The sequence below is a fragment of the Lepisosteus oculatus genome, chromosome 25 (assembly GCF_040954835.1).
Source record: "Lepisosteus oculatus isolate fLepOcu1 chromosome 25, fLepOcu1.hap2, whole genome shotgun sequence".
Lineage (NCBI taxonomy): Eukaryota > Metazoa > Chordata > Actinopteri > Semionotiformes > Lepisosteidae > Lepisosteus > Lepisosteus oculatus.
In genome coordinates, this window is record NC_090720.1 from 2669444 (window position 1) to 2688994 (window position 19551).

The 19551-nt window shown below is 41.8% G+C and overlaps 1 protein-coding gene across 2 annotated transcripts in view; it reads right to left on the minus strand.

Annotated features, from left to right (window-relative positions):
- The window catches only part of pex14 (peroxisomal biogenesis factor 14), an 84411-nt gene extending 64907 nt beyond the window's left edge, over positions 1-19504 (minus strand). The window contains exons 1-2 of one of the 2 annotated variants that reach the window (XM_006642085.3): positions 19043-19504; positions 13196-13243 (exon numbers count right to left, since the gene is read on the minus strand). In XM_006642085.3, the coding sequence (XP_006642148.2) occupies positions 13196-13243; positions 19043-19078 (84 nt within the window). In that variant the 5' untranslated portion in view covers positions 19079-19504. The remainder of the gene's footprint in view (positions 1-13195; positions 13244-19042) is intronic. The other variant, XM_015337209.2, reaches the window with a different exon arrangement.
- Positions 19505-19551: the final 47 nt, after the last annotated feature.

A 19551-nucleotide genomic window follows, 5' to 3' on the forward strand; every position in this document is an offset into this window, starting at 1 on the left:
TGACTCCTCGGTGGATGTCGAGAAAGCTGTGCAGTCAACTGTGGTTTTTTATAGACCCAGAGGCAGAGGAAATTTTAGGCTACCATGTCTCCGCTGTAAATTCCTGTCTGGTACACATGCAAACACATAGTTATTGTGATTCAGGCTGGGTAGCAGCAGTGTTGTTTGTGCCAAACAAGACCACAGCATTTTTTAGGCTTCTAAAATGAACAGTGCACAGGTAAAGCAGACTACAGCAGCCCCTAGTGTCTAATCAGGACACGGCAACAGGTGACCCCTGAGGCTATTTCAGTCTTCTCCGGTGTAGACTGCTCAGCGCAAGAGAGGCCAGCAGGCATCCTGACTCAGCATGTCACCCTACAGATGCTTGAACCCAGCTAGGTGTTTAAATCTAATCAAATTCTTTATCTGCAGTAGACCCTCTGTTCATGTCTCATGTTTCACAGAGCAATATACAGTAATTTTAGTTCCTCTTTAATCTTTGTTTCTTTGTTACTGTGGCATAACAGTACTGAAACAGATCACAAATGATAAAGCAATGATCTCAATGTTGCACCATAGATTTCAGAACCATGCGAAAACACCAGCAGCGTTTCTCTAAAAAGGATGTCCCCTCATCAAACTGTGAGATGATTGACAATGATAAATTATTTAATTATTTAAAACCACATGTACAGTTTCCGCATGATATTTAAAAAACCCATACTATGGTAAAAAGGGGAAAAAGTAAAGTAGCTAGTTTCAATAATCAAAAAAGCAACTTTAAAATCCACTGATATATGTCCCGTGGGGCCCTGCCTAACCTTAAGAACTATAATATATTCTCGCTGTCATATTCCATTAAACCGCTATTACGGTCCTGATAGAACTATTAGTCACTACATTATTAATAACATTAATGTATTTACATTTTTAGTGTACATGCCCATTTTTAAGCAATAATTTATGAACGACGAGACTTCACATATTTTATAATGTTACCATCTACACTCTTTGTGTTTATTATTGATTGTGAAAAGAGTCAGAATTTTTATGTTTACTCTCCCTCCCCCCTTACATTAAGGGACTGAAATAAAGTGCATTTACATTTCGAAGCATAACTTCATAATTTACATCCTAACATTTATTAAGCCTGACAAATGTGCATTTGGTCTACTCATGCTTTTCCATAATGCAGAGCTTATTCAATCCATATAAATTACAATTGGGACTGCGAGTGCAAGTGCAAATTTTTTATATTTCATATACATCTATATATATTGCATCAGCATTGGAATCAATGATGGTACCACACATGCACTGCTAAAAAATGGTATGTTTCATGATGATATGTCTCCAAATTGACTTGAGATGACATACTGTAGGTTGCAGGATGCAGCACTTCACTTCAAACCAGTCTGGAAAGGCACAAACCTGCTGGACCACAAGGAAAGACCTGTACTGCCAAATCCCAAGCTAGCTGGGAGAGTGGACTCAGCAGTTTCATGACTGTGCCAAGACCAACAACCCCAGTTCCCTAAGTTCCCTGGTATAAAACACAGCCTCATGGGGGTTGAGGTGTCATTGCACTGCTGTTAACCTTTGCAGAAGCACACTCATTTCAACAACATCGTACACATCTCTCCGAGAGGTTGAGAGGTCAAGAGGTTTCACAAATGAGAGTTGTGACTGTACTGTTTTTAGGGATTTTTTCCAAATGATTCAAAAGTAAACCTAGAAACTTATGGATCCTTATTCCTGGCAAGGGTTACAGCAGCCATCATCCTGTCCCAGAAGCCCTCGACCGGACACCAGGCAAGGGACATGCACAGAGCAATGTAGAGACACCAATTAATCTAGGCAGCGTGTTTTATCCCTCTGAAGGATCAAACATTTATTTCTCTTATTTCACTAATTTGCTTTTACTGTGTAAATAATTTACTAACATCATTTGACTAACTATCCGCCTCTTATCCACATGGCTATGTAGTTATGCAGGTCATGGGAGTGGCCTGATCTCTCGGAGGATTGCATGCCATATGAAAATAAAATCTAAGAAAGCTGGACCAGTTATCAGCACTGAAAGCTCAGTTCCACCCAGTCCTGGCAGCCCCCTGCGCATGAGGTTTCAGTGCACTGAAAACCCAGCGTCTTGAAGATACTCTCCCCAGTGACGCTCACAAAACTACCCCCAGTGACAAAATACTTGTACCGGTGACACAATGACACAATACCTTCCCCAGTGACACAATGCTCTCACCAGTGACACAATAGCCTCCCCACTCTCCCAGTGACACAATGAAACTCTCCCAGATGACTCCCAAATCTTAGAAAATGGAATGAACAAAAAGACACAACACTCTGCCTCCTAAATTAAGGGACATAATATGCCACAGATATCCAATGAGGTTTTAAGAACATCACGTGGGTTAAACTCTCGGAGAAGAAAGAAAATCCCAAATCAGGAGAAGTTCCTGATCAGGACCGAGTGCTCGTCGCCACACATGGATACTGACACTGCCTTTTCTGCAAATAAATAACTTTCCTTGTCCCTTGCTAACATTCTTCAACTGATAACCATTATAAGTCAGCATGTAATGTTAAATAATTACAGAGAGAAGCGTTTTCTGTAGGGTAGTTACAAATGCACCATGGGAATCCCCAGATTTAAACAAATAACTTGCACTGCGGGGGTGCTGGCAGATGAATTAACATCTAATAACTTACCGGGAAGCAAGATAAAGAACACTCCCAATGTGTCAATTAGGGATCATTTTTCTGATTTCCAGACTTCTAAAAATAAGGCATGCTGTAAAATAATACTAGAAGGCAAAATGAAGCTTTTCAATTGTGCTGGGTGCACGCATGAACTGTTAACCCCTGTAAATTGGAGCATCAGGATTTTGTTTCTATTGAGCTGTGCACTCTTCTGTAGCCCACTTTACTCAAAGTGAAAAACAGTTCAGTACCAGAAGCTTTCTATGCAAATAAGGCACTGGCCAAAATATTAGGAGAAGGAGTTAGTAGCCCATTTAAAGCTGTCCTTAGTAGAATTAGTAAGTAAAATAAAACAATTGAGACAGTAGATAAGGAAAATTAGACCAGTTACAAAAACCTGAGCAATTACTGATAATCACTGTAACACTGTACCTCATACCCCAAGATGGCATATGGTAAAAAACGGTGCGTCTATAGCATTGTCTTGTCAGTGTCTGTCTGTATTCGCACCGTAGACCTGGAGAACGATATCTCGCTCCTCTGTAAACTTGTATATGGCTGGATTGACAAATAAACTTGAACTAACTGTAAGAACTGTTGTGATCAATAATACCTATCTAATATATATACATATGCAGGCCTGTAAGTATTGCATTGCCATTAGATCTTTTAACACAATGGACTGTTCTTTGCATCTGAAAAGCAGTCATTCAAATTCTAATTCATTAAAGTCAAGGTTCATTCCCCGGCTAAAGATGCTGACAAGTCAAAGAATCTCAGTACCTGAATTACCATAGTCATTTACTTATTAAACCTGGGATGTTTCCTGTCAATCAGAAGTGATCACGTCCTTCATTTGCATAGGAATGCAAGCATAATTGCTTCTCCTACTAATCAACACACCTTGTGTAATTTGAGTGTTGAAAGTGACATTGGCAGTCTTGTGCAGATCACAGCCTTGAATAAGAAGGTCCTTTGATTTTCCCTCGTGCGCGTGCTGATGTAACTGAAGACAAGGGCTTAAAGACTACTGGGCCGACAGCCTTGTGCCAGCTGTCTGAAAACGTTGGCACAAAAAATGGCAGGAAGGCATGGTAAAAACTGAACTGGCAAAAATGTTTATTCTGGGTCCCAACAGCTACAATGCAAACAGCCTGGTGACAATCCCACAGCGGTGGGTTTCCAAGCTCATAGAATTGCTACGCTGTAATTAAAATCAGGCTTTATATGGGCAACCTTTTAAGCAAGGCTCAGAATGATGAGCTTGAAAAATAAGAGAACTGTGCCGTCACCATCTTGCTTATGTAAACAGAACTGCGAGATGTAAAGTATTTTAAAGAATCGAGGGACAGGTGAAAGCCCAATTAATAGCACTGGGAAAGTTGGCTTTACATACAGTACATTTTGGAAAAGGATGTGGCTTCTGGTATGCTCAGCTCCTTTGTTCCATGACTGCAAAATGAAATTTTAGAATTTTTGGTATCGTGTAAGAAACAAAATGAATACGATTTGTTCTGGAGCTGAGGCCACTGTCTCCTTTTAGTCAGAAAGATTAAAACTGAAGCAGCATTTATGGCCAGCGAGGCAGTCTCCTCAGAACTAGCTATTTTTTAGCTAAAGCTAAAAAAATTCACAGATGTCAAGACTTAAGATTAAACGTTTTATTCACTGATACACTGATATTCACTGAAACAAAATAACCTATGCTTACTCAAATCGTCGTGTTCAGTGTTTAATGATCTTTTGCCACAACAGGAATCAAAAGGGAAAGAATAACACTTTGTCGACCAGAAGAGTGCAATAATGTGAACTTAGAAAGATTAGGGGAAGGGTTCAGATAAGCAAATTTCAGTGTGGAAAAACAGCGCTTACAGGAAATAATTATTTTACACCAAAAGTACCCAATACTTCATGGAAATTATCATCAACAGTACGGGCAGAGGGGGGGCAGCTATTTCTTGTTAAATTCCGCTTTCTTAGACTTCATTTTTTGTTCTATTTCTGCTTTGTTTTTGCCTTTCACTGGAGATCACTGTGGATTCTGTGACGCACTGTAAAAGTTGCCAGGCATTTAAACCAGCGAGCCTGGCGGACGGCAGGTAACACCTGCAAAACGCAGCTCACTGCCCCACGCTGGAACACCAGACACGGCTTTGACGAACGGCGAGAAAGCGCCACCAGTGCTGGCCCCAGAATCGCCAGGCTGATCTTTAAATTTCTGGTGAATCACCAGAGTGGCACAGAGAGGATGATCATGAGTCACAGAGGGAAAAACAACAACATACATTGATCGGTTTTGACTCATCTGACAGATCTAATTGGACCTCACCACGGGGCTTCAAACGTTTTATTAAAATGCTGCGTGCACCAGGACAATCCGGGTCAGGAAAATCCATCGTCGGCAGAAACAACCATAAGCAGCAGCAGCATCAACCCACTTTCCCCTACTCTGTCCTCACACATCCTCCGTGTCCGATGCCAGCTACTGCTCCCCGCTTTCCCTCCCGGTCCTCCCCGCAGCTTCGATTTCCTGGTTCTGGACCCTCTGCTTTCAGGTCTGCAGCCCTGGTTAAGTCTGTGAGAGACATTCCCCGGGATAATCTCATGGACACTGAGCTTTCCGCAGAATCACCTTTCTCCCGCAGAACCGGCTTGTACCACAGACATTTAAGCCAGAGCAGCAGCACATCAGCAACATATGGTATCGGATGTTGAGGGAAAACCTCATTTCATCCAGGAAAAGCTGATGAGCTTATTTTAAGACATAACGGTAATTCTTCTGTCCTTTTTGTTTAAGGTGTAAAAAAAACAGTTGCAGCAAGGAAAGGGCTCACACTCCCTATTCAATACTGTAACCTTAAGAAGTAAAACAAAGCAAAACCAGAGACTATTCATGTTTAAGCCCTTATTCTAAAGAGGCAAGGTTTGTCCACCAGGCCACACAGATCACAAAGGGGGAAAACTCCACTGCTCTCCATCGCTCCTCTTTTAAGGCAGACGCAACAACATGGCATTAGGACACAGCCCAGAGGACTGGATGGAAACTCTCATCACCTCAGTGCTCTGAAGCAGTATGATTCTACAGAACTATTCTAACTCACAACTGCCATCAGAAAACACCGAGGACACTTCTGGACCAAGCTGGTCATACAGAAGCCTTGACCATTAATATCACTGCTGCTTTTGACTTCAGGCATGACCTGATCTTGAAGCACACAAATTCTAATAATTTTAATAATACTACATTATTATTATTCTACACTATGACTGCACATTATATAAATCCAGAGGCATGCACTGTCACTTCCCTGATGAAGGCATTTATTTGCCTGTTCTGCCTTAACTCTGGTGTGCGTGCTAGCCCAGCAGTGTGTTTTCAGCACAAAAAATAATAGATCTTTGTGACATCTCTTTAAGGTTTTAATTGCACTCCCATTCTCACACATGGAACTTCATAGCAGAAGTATATAATTACTGTGGCCATGTGTTGAAGGTGGTGAAAATACTCAAAAGCCAGCCAGCACACTGCTGTGGTCTTGGGACAGCCACGTAAGGGAAAATAAAGGAATACACCACTATTTCTCCAATATGTCCAGTTCATTATTTCTAACAAATTGTCTACTGTTGTCTACTGAGGTGGATTATATTTATGTCACGTGTACACAAGCTCCTTGAAAAAAATGCAATTCTTTCATCCTTTTAGGATTTCTGCACATATATTACAGGATCAGCCCTCTGCTTGAATTGAGGTCCCCTGATCCAGACCTCCTACACCTGCCAGGCACCTGAATGTTTAATGGAGCCAATATCATGGCTCTAAGAGCTGGACAGCAATAAAAACCAGAGGATCAAGGGGTCCCAAGGATCAGATTTGGGAAGCTCAGCCCTTGAACATCTTCATGGTGCACATGGGCAAGCTAACAGATACTTAAGTGTTTGAGATGCCTCTCTTTTGTGCCCCTGATTTTGTTAGGATTACATTTACTTTGTCCAAATTTGCAAGTTTCACTAAATTCAACACTTCCTGTATAATAAATTTCTGTGGTAGTTTATAAAAAATGCCAAAAAAATCATATTTCAGACCCAATACAAAAAAGTGCCTGTTTATGTGCATGATGGATGCTATCCATTTGGAAATAACATGATTTTTTTTTTCACAAAACGTGTTACAAATGACATTTGGAAACAACCCAGTTCACAGTGCAGGAAAAAAAAAACTAAACATCTTTGTTTCATTTCCTTTTGTCATAGATTCAGGCCTTTTATTTGTCATCAAAAAATAAATTCAAGACAATGTGAGAATACAGAAACAGTTGTGGCTAACGGGGAATTTATATGTTGTGGCAATGTTGTTACAGGAAGAGTGTGAATGACTCACCTAAATCCCAGTATAGTGAGTCAAAAAGCCAGACCAGTACTGAAGCCAGAAGCTGTAAACTCATTTTCAAACCAAGCGTCTGCAAAACCACACAGAAGTGCTCGGAGCACGCACGATAAATCTTATGCGAAATCATAATCATAAAAGCAATTAGCTGACCCTGCACAGGTTGTCCTTGGACATGACAGTGGAAATTCATACAGAGCCCTCCAAGGGGGGACAAAAAAACTGCAGCACAGCAACAATAATAGAGCAAGCCCTTCCTGTGTCAGTAACTGCTGATTCCCACCGCCCAGGACACATTAAAACAACTAGAGTTAACAACACACAATTAACCTGCAATTATAACGACCAAGACCCTCACACAGCAAACTTAACACGCAGCCTTCGGAGGTTCTTTCACCCTGCGGAATAAAGCCGTTTTTTGAAGCCACAGGACGAGTCTCTTTGGGAGCAGTAAAGGGCGTTCATTGGGCAGCAAGGCATTGAGTCACAGCTCTTGAGTGCGACTGCAGACTGGGTGGGGTTTGCACACTCTCCCCACGTTCCTGCGCATTTTCTGCAGATGCTCCCGTTTCCTCACACCTTCCAAAGACGGGCCAGCTGGGCTAACTGGCATTTCCAAGCTGCCCATAGGAGTATATGCACACCTGGTGATAAACTGGCATCCCATTCAGGGTTTCATCCTGCCTTGTTCCTGTGTTTCCAGAACAGGCTCAGGGATGCTACGACCCCAATCAGGAATAAGTGGCTTTCTGATAAGGTGTGCTTCCTGAAGTCTTCATGTAAACTGACATGATTGGATTTTTGTTTTAATTTCAGAATGGAAAGAGGAGGCAACCATGCCCATCGCTAAATGCTGTTTTCATTTAGTGCCAAAGGAAGTGGCGATTATCACTGAAAACTTCTGCAAAATGCCACTTTGCACCGCTACCTGTATGAATCTTTGGAAGCCACATTTACTTACCATCCATAATGTACGATATGTACAGCTAGAAAAGTTCATTTATGTAGCAGAAGCTACGGAAAAGAAACTCCATCATAAAGGGAAAATGATCTAGGAGTAGAATTCATGTTCAGCTCCTTATGTTAGATTGCTTCACTTGCCCAAAACAATTTCAGAAAAGTGTAAAATATTCATGTTGCATATTAGCCTCTTCTTAACATTTACTACTTACTAATCTATTTGGCCGACACTTTTTTCACAAAGCTATTTACATTCGTACCCATTCATACAGATGGATATTTTACCAGAGCGATTCAGGTGAGGTAACTTGCTGAAGGGTACAACCGCAGTGTCCCACGAGAGCTGAACCCACAGCCTTCTAGATTTGAGGCCAGAACCATGACCGCTGCTGCCTACTGATACCCCATTCCTCTCACTGATGATAAAGGTAATCAAAGCTGTTCAGCCTCCATGTACTGCACACTTAGCTGTGACTCTGAGCTCTGTAATTACAGCAAAGTTTAACTACCTGATGCCACCTAGTGCCCATTCTCACCAATAATGATGAAATATCCTCTGTGCTTGCACTTTGGTCTGGCCATAATTCACTTTTACTGGAGGCACTTCTAATAAAGGAATTACAATTAAAATGAAAGTAATGAAAGAAAAAATTGCTATACCAAATATTCTTAAAGAAAAAAGATGTGATGCTTCCCTAGACATTGGCTAAACTGCAGCTCTGAGCCTTGCAAAACAGCTATGGCCTATATATCAACAAGCTACAGTAACTTGTGATGCACAATCAGGAATACTGGCTACTGAAATTGGTTTAAACTAATACTGCTGAAACACCTCAGGTGCAATTAACATTCATTTTGTGTGTGTCCTTGCGTGTTTCCCCAGAAAAAAGTGATTTCTGAAGCGCTGTTTGCCAGCATGCAGACTGTCCAGTCCACACAGGGAGGTCTGAGAGAGTTTTAATGTTGTGATAAACACTATTCCCTCTTTTCTTTTTTGAAAATCGACACGAAAATCAAACAGGGGAGTGACTTGAACGGCACCTTTAAGAACATCGAGAATTTCCAGTCACTCTAATTTTCCTAGAAATGCTGTCGAAGGGTTATGGGGATCCCCCAGCGGAGACTCTTGACTCCCAGAGGGTTCTTCCACCCCAGCATGTTTTGCACAAGGTTTCTTAAGCTACAGTAAGACTGAACTGAATTCTTGTTTTGACTTTTACGTGCATTTCGCGCTTTGTGGACGAGTCTACTTCTTTTCATTCTTACCTGGAATAACATTTTTATTAAAAGACAAAAAGCACGTTGCCAAGCTCCAATCCCGCAACACAAGCTCCTCGGGTCACAGAAGGCCCGGGTTTGAAGCCTCTCTCCACACCCCCTCGTCTTTCTGTCATGCTGTCACAGCTTCGCTGCCCCCACTGAATAGGAAATTCTGTTTTCAGATCTAGCATATGAGCAACAGATGTCAAGGCATGACACGGGGGGGGGGGTTGGGGTAGGAAAGCAAAGGCATGAAGAGGCAAGAGAAACAAAGAGCGCTGCAGAATTCCCGGCCGATGCCACTGGCTGTAATGTTAATGCTGGCACATCGTCAGCCAGCCCCCCAGTCCCTGCGTTCTCTCTCTCTCTCTCGCAGTGCAATGGCGACATCGGAGGGGCTCCGGAAATTTAGAGACTGCTGAGCCAAAACAGATCACTTCAAAGCTTCTTATTTAACGCTTGCTAAATTTTTCATCACAGTCGCTTAATATCCTGGGGAAGAGGTCTTTTGAAGTTGCTGTGAGACCGGGATGTTCTTCTGACAACTTTTTCTGTTTTTTTTACCCCCCGCCTCCAGCACTCTGTTCGCGGGGAAGCCGTTGATGTTTTTTTGAGCTTCGGTGCAAAAGGCTCAGCAAGCGAAGCGAACCGTGGCCCCGATACCAACGGGGGGGGCGAAACCACTGTGCACCCCCCAGCACAGAGGCAGGGGTTTAAAGCTGCAGCCCCCACACTTTGCGGGGTACACCGATGCCTCACGTCCCCGGACCAACACAAGCTGGCCTGTGAAAGCATGTCACTGGTCAGTCCTACAAGCCTACGAGGAGGAAAACGTGAAAACTGAAACCAGCTAATTGTGGGCAGCCTTTTAAGGCATTTCCTTCATCAACGTCCTTTGATTTCAAAGAGGGTCACGCTTTTAATTTTGAGTAATTAGGCATCAGGATGTCTGCCCTCCCCTAACCGCTTTTAATACAAAGAAAGTTCAATTCTTTTAAAATGGCCCAGTTATTATAACCCAGTTATTTATGAAAAGCTTTGAAATCCTAAAACAAAAAGAAAGAATATAGCAACCGCTCATAAGCAGGGCCAGCACCAGAACAGAGCAGGGCAGAATGCGGATAAGAATGAGCTGTATTTTCTTAAATTAAGAAAACTCAAAATAACTGAGTAGAGCACATACCAGCCTGCAACACCGAAACTCCTTAACTAGCTGAGTGTTCCCTCCAGTTACTGTCGAGGACTATAATGATCCAAATATGTCTATTTGTGTTAGGATTTCAAAGCTCCAGACTGAAGTGAAACAGCCCGTTATAGTTGGTGAAATTAGACAAATTTAATTAATTTAATATCACGGCTGATGTATAGCATAGCAAATATCCACAAATATTTTTATATGCTCACTCAATTTGGAATATAGTGTATTGACAGCTGTGTCATTATGTCTCTATGGCTAACAACAGTACCCCGCAAGGGGAAACGAAGAGGTTCAGACAGGCTCCTCTGATCTACCCATTTGTCACTGGACACACCGCAAGCTCCGCAGTGATGTCCAGCCGGCTCAGGCCCCACACCAATATCACCAGCTGCCCGCAAAAGCCCGGGATGTAGCATGTCTTGCTGGGAACTGTGAAAAGGCCTTGGCTAACAATCCCAACCCTATCCACAGTGACAGTTGTGGACTGCCACTTTGGGAATCCCAACCATAGCCGACTATAACTAGTGACATAACCCAGGCTCGAACCCGGTAGCGCACAGCTCAGACTGGTCTAAGAATAAGTGGCTATGCCAGCTGCACCACTGCCCAAGAGGAAACACCAATGACATACAAAGGGACAGAACTGGATTTGGTCAGCATCACGATTACATAGAGAGCTGAGAAAGTATGCATGTGTGATTTAAAAAAAAGTAGACGGGAACAGGCATAGTTCTAAGTAGCAAACAATGTCATGGTAACTGGTGATTGTTTTAACAGTTATGAGACCCCACAGATAAAAAAAAAAGACAAAGGAAGAGGGGGGAAAAAAGGCAATAGGCTAAATTAGGGCACAGAAACCGACTGGTGTTTCATCCAGCAAAACTCAGCCTGAAGTCCTGAAAGCCAGATAGGAGGCAGCTTCTGCCCAGACTTTTGCCTGCACACAGTATCCCCTGCCTGACACTGACGGAGGGCAGTAAAGGAGGCCCTGCCATGTGGTAAGGTGAGTCAAACCCTGTTAGTGCCACGCATGTCCCCAGCACCACTACTGGGTGGCAAGGAGCACACCCCAGCAACTCTGCCAAGAGCCCCATTCGCCTGACGCATCCTAAATCCTTTCAGACACAAATTTAAATAATTCACGTCATCTAAATAATGCTTTGTGACACGAATTATCCAGTACTGTAACAATCCACTTAACTGGAAAAGAGCATCTCTTTGACAGGGGAGAGGAGGGGGGAACAAACTTGTGTTTCACCCAGTTTCGAAAATGAACCTTAATGTTTAATGTCTTGTCCCTGTCCTCCAATGAAACACAAAAGGTGAGTTACAGTATATTTTCTAGACATGTAAACAGAAAAGAAACACCTTAAAAAGGAGTTCTGAGGGTGTAAGGGCCTGTGAGTTTTCATTCTGGCTTAGCTCTTCATTAACTAGTGAACTAAATATTTTCACTTTTGGGCCAATTAACTCTGAAAGGGTAGGAGATGTTGTTAAATTGGCCCGGTTAAGCCAATACCTGATTTTAGTCATTAAAAGCAGGGATCACCTTACTCTCTAAGTAATGATCTGTTGATCCACTGAAGAAAATGGAACAAAACTATACAAAAAACTGAAAACTGAAGCGAGAGAAGGCTGGAAGTACCTTGTCCCCTGCTCACCGCTGGCTCTGGGTTGTTTCCCCATCTAGGACAGCACTGTAGTTGCTTTTTTCGCCACAGCACTGTTTTGGCATGACATCACTCTAAAGCAGAGTGCGCAGCATCTAGAATAATAACCCAGCTCATCTTAATTGCCTCCATTAAAAGCTACTGCCTGCAGAGCACTTATTTCACCAGGGATATGTCCCTTTGCAGACTGCACAGCCTATAAAACAAACCACGCAAACGCAAGGTCCACAAGAGGAGACATTAGCTGCTCCTCACGCAGGGAAAGGCCAGGAGAAACTGGGATACCGTGCAGCGACCCCCTTCAATGGGTCTCAGAGGACACAGGACACAGACAGACAGCTATAAAACGGTACAAAAACACTTTCGGGTTTAATATGTTCACTCAGTCACCAAAGCAGTCCCATTTCATTTGGAAATCTTTTAAAAAAACAACGAGAGAATCAAACTGACCTAGCAAAATCCTCTACATGTGCATTCTGTATTGATTAGCAGATCTAAGAAGTTAATTTCCTCTATAAAAGACAGGTATGAGGTAAGTGAACAGTCTTAGATAACTGCTCTAAGCCACGTGAAATCCCATTCTTCACAAGTGCTAGACAGGTGTGAAGTAAAAGCCTCAATAAATGCAAAGCCAAAGGCTGATTTCAAGTGATTTGGTCAAAAGGGGGCATTATCTTCATTAGGGCTTTTGCAAAATCTCATGGCGCTGAACTCAGCCAGCCCAAATCTTATTGACACAAAATCAGCTACAAGAGATCTGGTCACCAGAAAGCAAAGAAACAGCAGCTACTTGAAGGAATAAAAAAAATAAAGCTCTCCAATTCGAACACCATGGGTGAAATTCCAGGAATGCAACAGAGATGCAGTATTATCTGCACATGTGGTATACAGTATGCAGTGGTTTGATGCTGCAAGACCAAAAAGTGTTTTTAAGTGTGTTTTCAGGAAAAATAAACAATATTCCATGGCCTTAAACAGTGTTTATTACCTGGTACGTTGTGTACAGTGCATGCAGTATTGCCTTACCAGTTGTTCTCTGGGAAGAGCATCCTCTTTGACCTGAGAAGAGCCTGTCTGGAAAACAAAAGACTTGAATTAGAGCTCCACCTACTGGACACAGGGAGTGGTCACAGAATATTACATCTCCACCTTACAATCTGTGACTTGAAATGTGTTTACCAGGCTTTCACGTAACACATCACAAACTATGTCAGAGTGAACTTCAATTTTTCTTGACTTACAATGAAAACAAAACAATCCACTGATGACTTTAGAATTAGGAACCATACTCAGTTATCCTCGCAGAACAATCTGACTCACCACAATTTAAATTCAATCTATTCTTAATACACATTACTGACAAAAATACATTTTATATCGTGGACAACACCTGTGTGTGCAGAACTGAATACTTTAAGAGAAAGAAATGCAGGTTCTCTACACCCCAAAAAACCATGACAAGAATAGTCCCACATTATACAGTTATATTTTTCTTGTGATGCTCAAAGTAATAGTGACAGCTCTACAGTTAGCAGGAACAAGTAGACACCGACTTCCGTACACATTTCTTAAATATCACTGTGCATATTTTTTCAGAACGTTTTAATTTACAGCAAGAGAATACAAGTTTGGTCTGCAAAAGTTTTGTTTTGCACACTCTTCCCCGTTTCTGGTTGTGTCCTCTGTTTGTCAATTTGGATGACTTTGTCAAAGGACCCAATTCAAGCATTCAAAGTGCAGGCTTCTGAAAGTCTGAATTACATCATCTTGTAGTGGTTTCAGTACAGGACTGAAAAGATTCAGTTCTTTAATCCTGTCGGTATAGAACACTCCTTTCAGAACAGGAAAGTACTGTATCTGCTAGTACTGGTCTTCTCTGGGCTGATTCTAGAGCAGTAACACCATGTCTTTTCTGCGAGGTGGTAATGGTACCTTCTAGGTGAGGTCTCATTAAAGAGCTGCAAGATTGTCAGGCAACTGTTTGATTTCGACTTTATTTTTATTGTGACGAAGCAAAAGGGGGCTGGAGTGATGAAGGCAGAGCAGAGCGCTGGAAATGGTGAGCGGCTCGGAGAAGCCTGAGCATTCCGCACTGGGAATACTGGGAATCGCTGGCACCTGCGGACAGACGACTTCCCTTACTGTACAGCCAAGTGAGACCGAACAGAGCGCACCTGCAGCAGGGGTTGTACACGGTAACGTCACAGGTGCACCAAAAGAAGACGTTCTGTAAAAAGCGCTAGAGAAGACCTGCAGGCTATAACAGGGAAACCGGAGCGGACGATTACCATGTCAGACTCTCAGAGCAAATGGTCTCATTTTTATTATTGACAGCCTGCGTCCAAATAATCTCTGCTGGTCAACAGTCCAACCATACGCAGGGTTAGAAAAGGTATCCAAACTAGGGAGATTAATAAGTGAGAGTTAGGATCACAAGGGAGGACAGAGGAAAAAAAAACAGGAAAACACAGGTTTCCTCGGGCAGGTCCTTCTAGTCGTGCTGCTCCAGAGAAAGCAGCAATATTACCGTTACAATATTCAAGCGCTGTTTGCCAATGTTGCTTCTCCTGCATGTAAAAGATGCCAACATAAACTCCATAAAACTGTATCTCATAAGAACTTTCTATAAGATGTTTCGCAACTTATAATGATAAAAAGTTCTCGCTACCTGTATGTAAATACTCAGCACCCTGTCTACACAAAGTGTCATTAAATAGATTTTGCTTTTTCACTTCAACAATGTTTCTAATCCAATTATGGTATCATCAGTAAACCCCTGTGAACGTACCGCTTTGTTTTTAACTAAGCTTTTTATTATGATGACTAATATTCATATGATTGCATGTGTACAATAAGGGAAGGTTTGAGACACACCAGTGTTTCTGTGCAGATCTCAAAGGCACCCTTGCAATATCTCTATTAACCGATTAAACAGAACAGCCATAGCTTTCACAGCGGGCCACCTGTCTTGCTGTTACAATTCAGTACAAGCCAGGACTTTGTAACACTTAGCCTATTACCTGCAGCATAAAACAGAGGTGATTTGTCTGATGTTTTGAAATGCAATGGGAACAAAATGCCTCCAGGGCCTCATTAAGAGCAGCAGCCTAGTAACAGTTGCCACAATGAAATGTGAAGTGTTCCAGATAAGGTCTGAGGATAGTCAATCACAGGTAAGTGAAGCTTGCTTTATTTCTCTGATTCTTTCTTTTCTCCCTGCTTTTGGCTCTCTCATTTAGCTGCCAGCGCTGCTTACCTCTGCAGAGTAGATTAGCTAGAAATGCCTCGTTATGAGTAGATTGCCTCGTTATGAGTGGCAATCATGCAAACATCACCATAAAGGCTCTTTGACACAATTAAGAATCCCACTGCATCACATGCGATCCATTTCAGGTTTACAGGACCTGCCAAGTCATGAACAAGTTGCACCTCTGAAGTGAACATGCGATAAATATAACATTGGCTCCACATGCCCATCCGTGCCAGTTTCCTCAAAATAAAGAGCATGAAAAATCCAGCAGCTGTGCCTGCAGCTTGTAAAATCTGAAATGAATCGCATGAGTGTGCAGTGGAAGTCTTATTAGCTACCCCCCTGTATTCACTTAATGTTCTTTATGGGTTTTTGAGTATGAACATTTTAAAACAGCATGTACAATTATTTGTGCAAAAGGTTTTAAAACAATAGCAGCTACCATACAGAGTAGCAAATGTATCACACTCTCCTCATTTTGTCAAGAAACAGGACAATGCAAACACCCAAGACGTTTGCCACACTGTTCCAAATGTAAAATCATGCAGACACTTTTACCATATGTTTGGTTTATCAGCTAGAAGGAAACATGGACCGTACCACTACTAGAAACACCACATTTACTCATTTAATACTGCCTGCAATGATAGAGTTCATTTAGCTCTCAGACTGTTTAATTGAGCAGGTTCCACCTCATTACTTATTCCTTCACCTGGACAGACCTTCTCAAGAAATAATCAGAGTTAATTGGAAGGTAGAGGGAATATCTCCCTCGTGTCAGATATGAACCTGAAAATCTGGTCCTGTAGCCCGCTAGTGGTAGAAACGATGATATTTGGAAAGACCATTACTGCTAGAAACATACATGATACAAAACCTCTCGAGTTAGGCAGGTGCTCCTTTTGATTCAAGCCATAATAACTGGGGGGTAATTCTCACGGGCCATGTCATAAATTAAAAGTAGGACAGAAAACGCAAAATGGAAACAAAGGGTAAAGAAAAATACAAAAGGCTGTTATGCACTGATTTCATGCTCCATTACTGAATAATTAATAACAATATCAATCATCAGAGCTACAGGTCTCAAACTGTCCAGCTACATGAGTACTGAATGCCTTCTGTCAGTAAGTGCTTTTTAACTGGCTGTTGGCCTGGATTTGAACCCTGCCCTGAAAGTGGTTGTCATGGAAACTTAAGAAGGCTCCAAGCTGGGGTTTATTGGTGCTGGCCTGAGGAACCTATATTCTAAACCTCAGGCTACAGGTGTTTATTGCTCTGTTCAGCTGATAAGCTGGGAAAAACTCACTGTATGTTTAACAAATATTTAAAAGAAGGCTCAGATACTAGCCTCAAATAAGACATATAAGAACTTGGTCTGTTCCGAGTGACTCAGAACAAATAAGTTCCTCAGCTAACAGTGAATGGCACAGTGGTTAGCATTTCTGCCTCAAAGCACTGGAGTCCCGGGCGGCTATACGTGTGGAGTTTGCATGTTCCCCCGTGTTCATGTGGGTTTCCTTCAGGTGCTCCAGTTTCCCCCCACAGTCCAGAAAACACACAGGTAAGTTAACTGGCTTCTGGGAAAACTGGTCCTGGTGTGAGTGTGTGCCCTGCAATGGGCTGGTGTCTCATCCAGGACGTACCCTGCCTTGTGCCGGTTGCTTGTCCAGATAGTCTCTGGCTCCCCTGTGACCCTGAACTGGCATTCGTGTTTAAAAAATGGACAGATGAACCAGCAAACAGTTAGAATTGCAACTGCAATGACCTGGACAAAATTGCATTGACAAAAGACATGGCTAATTAAATTAAATTGCTTTGAATTACAACTTGCAAAACAAGAACAAGACTTAGCTAACCTCATCTTGTTCGTAAGCTGCTAGTTTAAGCAACTATAATTACTCATCTTTATTAACACTGGGACAACTTGGCAAGAAAGATAACTGATTCCATTTTTCTGTTTCCTATTAGGCTGATTTAAATATGAGCTCGGACTATATGAGGTCTGGCCTACAAACCCACTAATCCATCAGTATTCATGATTCAACACTTTTTCGTTGCTGAATATTATGTTTTCAGCAAGGTTGTCTGAGACAACAATAAAAATAAGCCAATGAAAGATAGTTCTCAATTCCATTCTTAAGCAAAGATTACTACTAAATCACTTTGAACCTTAGGTTCTTAACCTTAAAGTTACAGCATGCTCTTGACAGACCTCCACATGACTTTTCAAGAGGACAAAGTTCAACATTTTCCTGAGAGTTTTGAAAGAAAAACCCCCTGAAACAAATCATTCAAATGCAACCTTTGTTCAGCTGAAGAGCTAACTTACGCCAGTACAAAATCCAGTCTTATGCTTTCTTCTGGCCTTTTTATCTATCATAACATTTGTGTCATTCTGCACTCATAAATCAACTGTAATAAACATAAAATGAAAATGAGACTGAAATCAAAAATTAAAATATTACAAACATGAAATTAAAATGTTACAAGTACTCTGCATCCCCCTGACAATAATTCAATTCCAAACAAATGAGATTTTGTGAGAAGGAATAATCAATATAAATGCCTGATCTTAAAGCAATAGTCAAATAAGGTATCAATGAATGTTAATACGCTAAAAAAAACAACTCAGAAAATCAATTTAGTTGTAGCACTTGTTACAACAGTACAGTATGCTATACAGATTTCATGGAATATCACGTTACTGCACAAACAGTAGAATTTATTATAGTAACACAGAGTAAAATTGTGAGTCTGTGACTTCAGGAATAGAGAGTAGATGGCTTTTGTTATGCTTGTAGAACACCTTAACAGAAAACCACCACAAAAATAAAAAAAAAGAATTGTAAAGTGATTTATCCGAACTCATATTAACAATATTCAGTTGCAATGACAGAACTCACACCGTAGAACAAGTTTTTGGGACATATTTCGGTTTTAACAAAATGTAACACGTCTGTTGGGAGAAAAAAAAACGCTTTGGCTTGAGAACGGGGGATCCAATACTGTAGCCGGATGACAGTTCATGTCCCGAATTGTCTGTCCCCAAAATCCATCATCCATCATCCAGAACGTCAGGCTCACGGCACAAGACTTCCAGCAATTAGCGTACCCAGCTAAATAACACTCATCATGTCATCAGGACATTCCGCCAACGTCATTAGATGCTACCGGAGAACTGAAGGTACAGGACCGTGAGCTGCCTGGGCTGCGGAGGACATGAACACGACACCAGAGCAATGTCCACGCTGGTGGGAGCACCGCCGCAATACAGTATTTTAAGCACCTTCCCCAGTGACTAACTTTGCATCTTGAAGGACTTCACGGTAGGCAAATCAAGAACAGTCGTTCCTGCACTGCCTTTTAACAGCTTTGCAAAAGTATTTAAGTCGGCGAGGAACAGTAAGGAAAAAGTCGAATAACTCGTGTTTATAGTACATGGCCTGCACCTGTCAGTCAAGAGAGGAAACAGCAGGAGATTTTCTACTTTTTTACAAGCAAAGACATAGGGCAAAGTCTCGAGTATTCCTCAGGGAGAATCTCTAATCTCCGCTAAACAAGTAAAAACGAAAGGCGCGTATGCATGCGCCGGATAACGCTTAAGAAAGCGCTAAAATCCTTACCTGTGACTGCTGGTCAGCTTGCTCTGAAGATGCCATCTTTCTAGCCTGTGCAAACCCATCTCCTACTCGACTGCACTGGCCTGCATCAGGCTGGAGTAATCGACAGTCGAGCGACAGATCCCGAGTTTTTCAGACGAGTGTCATATTTATTATAATAGTAAGAACAACCTTTATTCAGATAGGACAGTTAAGAAAAGATTCTCGTTTACACTAACGAACTAGACAAGAGGTGTACAATACTGTGGCACAGAAATCAAAGCAATGAAGGAAAAAACAGCGTGCAATTAAATAGAAATAACATAATATGGCAACGATATCGATAATAAGTGCTTTTGCCCGTTCCAGGCCAAAGCGAATCAAAAACATTTATTGAAACAAAGTTACAAAAACTAAATACATATGATTCATTGTTTCTTTTCTTGTATAAATAATAAACATCACCTTAGATCACAAATGAACCCTTAAGGAACAATTGCATGCTGGGAATTGTAGTTTAATAACGCACAACC